We start from the raw sequence: 4,805 nt of genomic DNA on the forward strand, positions 1-4,805 counted from the left end.
GTATGAGGTGTGTAAGGCCTCATGCAAGGCAAGCACTCTACCCACACCTATCACTCCAGCCCCCTCGCTATGACTTATTTGAAACAGTCACACTTGCTTTAAACAGGACCCATCTTTGGGAAGCATCTGAGATATATTTGGTTATTCTTTCAACAACCTTCTGTTGAGCTTATACTACATGCCATATATTGCATTAAAAATTGTGCTAAGCAACGTGGCCCTCACTGTCCACTAGACAGACGAGCCTTCCATTGCCAGCCCCAACCAGAAAAAGCAATCAAGCGAATCCATTATTGCAAAGGATGGTACATGAGGTGAAGAAAATGCACAGCTAATGTGAGGGTTGGCTGCTTTGGACAGGACGAGTTGGGCAGGAAGGATGAGAAGGTAATCTGTGAGCAGAATCCTGAGCCTGGGCAGGGTCATCTGAGCAGCCTTTGGGCCTCTGTTATAATCAGCTAAGCCTCCGTGCTAATGAAAAAGGACCCCAGTCTGGGTGGGAAAGTCAAGCGCCCCTTCCGGGAGCTCACTGCCCTGACCCACAGCTGATAGGAGGCTCCCCCACACCCTGAAGGATGGCAACCTATCCTAGGACACCGTAACACCAGATTCTTGAGGAGTCACATTGGCCGGGGGAGTAGCTCACAAGAAGGTCACCCGTGCCTGGCAAATATAGAGCCCCAGATTCAAACCTGGCACTGAAAGAGTAGAAACGTGACCGATAGTGACCAGTTCAAGCAAGAGATGATGGGGACACTATTAGCAGGAAAATGTCCGTGCCTGGTGGGTTTTTGCTCGGTGCTATAGAAAGAAGACATGGCCAGGGCACGAGACACAGCGCAGAGCGGGAATCTGGGATTCAGTGAGACAAGGACAGCTCACCGGTGAGTGCAGAGCTGCAGAGAACAGACAGGCCTTTGATTCCCAGACCTCATCTTTCTACCCCTGGAGAGCCCTCTGGGCATTCACCAATGGGCAGGACACAGGACATTGACCGGGGCGGAGACGGCAGGTCTCTACAGATGTATTTCCGTTGTTGCCTGGAGCTGGAACCCAGAAAGCACTGGGTGTTGCCCCCCACTCCTCTGAGGGGAGGAGACCAAGTCTCCTGCTGGTTCTCAGGAGAAAAGGGCAGAGGAGACTGACATTGTCCAAGGGGTCAGATGAGTCCAGAGCCTGGGCTTGTTGGGGATTTTGCCGTGAAGCTGAGAAATGGGTAGAGGGGCCTCAATGGGGAATGGCACTTGGAGAAAGAAAAGATGTTCATTTTGATTTTCAGGATATTTGATCTTAGAATTCCTCTTCAGGGGATTGTGCAGAGAGCTCCAGGTTGGGGTCAATGTTTCTCAAAACTTTTCCAACCGTGGACCCTTAGCAAACCTAGTCTCTTCCTGTGATGCCCTGTCCTGCCCACCCCCTCATCCCCCATTTACGTGATTTCCATTTGTGGCCCCCTTGAACTATCATGGGCCCCATGGGGGGTTCACATGACCCCGGCTGAGAAGCACAGGTTTGGAGTCCCTGTACTCTGCCTGGAAAGCGTCAGGCCCACAGTCCAATCCCCACAGTGCCTCAGTACTGAGAGCTGGCCTGGGAATTCTGCTGTCCGTGTTCTTGACACCACCTTGCATCAGGTATGTGAGGGGCTCTACGATGAAAGGGGCCAGGAGGAGGGCTCCCTGCAAATATGTGAACTCCCTTAGCTTTGCAGCTGGTGTGTGCGGCCCCAGCCCTCAGAGACAGCAGAACAGGGGAAGGGGAGGGGAGAAGAGATGAAGAAATGTGATTACATCATCTGTGGGATTGCTCTTGTGATCACGCGCATGCCTAGTTTTGGTTTTTGTTTGTTTCATTTTGGGGCCAATTCAGATAATGCTCAGAGCTTCTTCTTCTTTTTTTTTAAATTTTTTATTTTAATGGATCATTGTGATATACATTTACAGACTTACAGACTTTCATGATTGCGGTTCAGTCAAACAACGTTCAAATACCTACCCCTCCACCAGTGCCTATTCCCCACCCCCAATGTTCCCAGTATCCCTCCCCCCACCCCATCCCTTCCCACCTCCTGCCTCTATGGCAGACACAATCCCTCCTACTCTCTCTGTTCTTTTGGGTGTTATGGTTTGCAATACAGGTAAAAAGCAGCCATCACGAAACAATAGAGGCCATGTACGCAGAGCAAGAGAGAGAGAGAGAGAGAGAGAGAGAGAGAGAGAGAGAGAGAGAGAGAGAGAGAGAGAGAGAGAGAGAGAGAGCTCTCGAAGCCTCCCCGCCCCTCCTACAACGCTCGACCCGAGGAATCTCCTCTGCTAGCCTGTCCACCACGGCCGGCAAGGAAGTTTAGTATGGTGATGAAGACAATGGAGGCCAGTAGTCAAATGGGTTCTACTATGCAGTCTCCACTAGCTGTCACTGCCCTGCCAAGGGCTTGGGCTCTTTGTAAGTGTTCTTAAGATCGAGCTTTGGCCTATTCAAAGTCAAAACCAAGAGTCTGTAAGAAGGTAAGTTCTCCCAGGGAGAGCTGGTCCCAACCTTCAAACTCCAAGTCTCAGGATAGTTTGCTCTCCTTTCCCTAAGCCCTGAGAGTCCTTCTAAGCTTTGTGTGGGAAGGAGAAGGGGAGAAAGTCACAAAACAAAACAACTTTGTCAGTAAGTTTCTGTTAGAATCTCAGTCACGGGCCACATGAGGTGCAAAGGGAGAGGGTAGCTCAGGAAATGAAGACTCAGGCCTGCTGCGTTTGGAGAATGGCCAGGTCGAGAAGTCCATCCAGCCATTTGATAAGAGAATCTGAAGTTCAGGGGCAAGTTCCAGTCTTGGTATACATTTAATAGTCAGCAGCTAGGACCTACTCAGCATGGAGGCAGAGGTCGATGAGCTGAAACAATGTTCTGGAAAGCTGACTCTGATCTGGATTCCATACAGGCTGGACTGTAAAATTAAGATTAATCATCTTGATTCAGCCAGCAAGAAGAATCCAGTTATGCCTAAAGCAAATGTCAGCAGTAAAGTCATGTTTTCAGACTTTACATACCATGCTTTGCGGCAATTGTTCTTGAGCAGAAGAAAGACTAAGCACCATATTTGTGCTGCTTTGACTAAAACTATGACCATGATACAAAAACTCCAAAAGCAAGACTTGGAGTTGTAGCTACTGACAAAAGAAGGGAAACACTTGCAGCAGAAGTACCTAAAATCTCACATGTCATGGACCCAGAGAGATAGAATAGAGTTTTGCTAGTTTTTCAGGTTTTTTTTCTTTTGGGGGCCAAATCAGGCAATGCTTAGGGGTTACTCCTGACTCTGCCCTCAGGAATTACTTCTGACCAGCTTGGGGGACCATGAGAGATACCAGAATTGAACCCTGGTCAGCCTCGTGCAAGGAAAAGTACTCTACGCATTGTGCTATTGCTCCAGTCCTATTTATAGAGGCTTAGACACTGACCAACCTGAGTGATCCCTGACCACAGAGCCAGGAGTAAACCCTGAGCACCACAACGAAACAAAACAAAGGGAAAGACCTTCCTCTGTTGGACTTATGTAGAACAGAGTAGCAAAAGGGGATTTTAAAGGAAAGGGCTCAATTCCAGAGAGATAGGAGGCTGTTTGATTAGCATCTGGTGACCAGAGGTGGAGGGAGGGTGCCAGGAGAATGAAGGAAAAGATCTGATTTGAGTGACTGGACAGAGGTGACTTTTACAATAAAGGCTTATAAATAATGTTTAGAGGAGAAGCTGGGATGGTAAGAAAGATTAAAAAAAAAGTATGTATACACACTTGTAATTTTAGACAAAAGAATCTCAAAACTATTTTGCATTTGTTTTTCTATAATCCAGATCTCCTAGAACACAGTAAAAAAAAAAAGAGTTATTTATTATTCTAGTCAATCTAATGTGAATGAGTATGATCTGGATATAATTTGGGGGGGGGGGCAAGGTGGGGTTTGGACCACACCCTGGAATGCTCCTGACAATGCTCAGAGAACCATATGGGATGTTGGGGGATTGAACCTTGGTCTGCTACATGCGAGGCAAATGCCCGACTCACTGTGTATCACTCCAGCCCTGACCTCTGCTCTGGAAATGAAAGGATAGAAGAAAGTGTATTACACATTATCAGTGTGTATAATTGTTTTGTTAATTTTGATGGCAGATGTGGCTACAGGGTGACTGAGACCACTATTAGGTGGCCTGTGGTCTTCCCACAAAACCTCACTTTGGTAATAAACTGGTTTATCAATGTCAGTCAGACAGAGCAGTAAAGAAAGTCAGCAGCTTGGAGTTTGTTTAAAGTCAGCACCCTTTAAACAGCTAGAGGATCAGCCTCCCCAAACGCTTAGCAGGTTTCTGCAGTATGTGTGGAGCTCAGGCCAGACAAGTCTTGTGTACTTCAGACTGTTACTATAAATTAAAAAATTGACAATCACCCAAATTTAGGGTTAACTCAAAAACAATTTTTTGTGTGTGTGATGCCAGGTATTGAACTCAGGGCTTCACATATGCAAGACTACTGCTCCGCTGCTGAACTACATGCCCAGGCCAGAAATAATATTTTTTAAACTAGTACCAACAAGCCCAGTAAATGCTTAGACAATGACTTCAGAAACACCATTGTGAGATAAAACAATGATCACGAATTGATTTTTACTGATCTAAGTTTGGATAATTCCATTTGCCATTTGTGTTGTAACAAACAATAAATTTGTGCCTGCTAATGGGGCAGGCTTGGGTGGTGAGTGGGAAACCGTGGACACTGATGCAGGGAAGGTCACACTGGTGGTGGGATTTGTGTTGGAACATTTAAT

At 46.9% G+C, this 4,805-nt stretch overlaps 1 protein-coding gene across 1 annotated transcript; it reads left to right on the forward strand.

Annotated features, from left to right (window-relative positions):
- Positions 1-2,858: 2,858 nt before the first annotated feature.
- LOC129403458 (spindle and kinetochore-associated protein 2-like) lies at positions 2,859-3,152 on the forward strand. Its single transcript, XM_055132079.1, has one exon. The coding sequence runs from the start codon at positions 2,859-2,861 to the stop codon at positions 3,150-3,152; it is 294 nt and encodes a 97-aa protein (XP_054988054.1).
- The last annotated feature ends 1,653 nt before the right edge of the window (positions 3,153-4,805 follow it).

The sequence above is a fragment of the Sorex araneus genome, chromosome 3 (assembly GCF_027595985.1).
Source record: "Sorex araneus isolate mSorAra2 chromosome 3, mSorAra2.pri, whole genome shotgun sequence".
In the NCBI taxonomy this organism is placed as follows: Eukaryota; Metazoa; Chordata; class Mammalia; order Eulipotyphla; family Soricidae; genus Sorex; species Sorex araneus.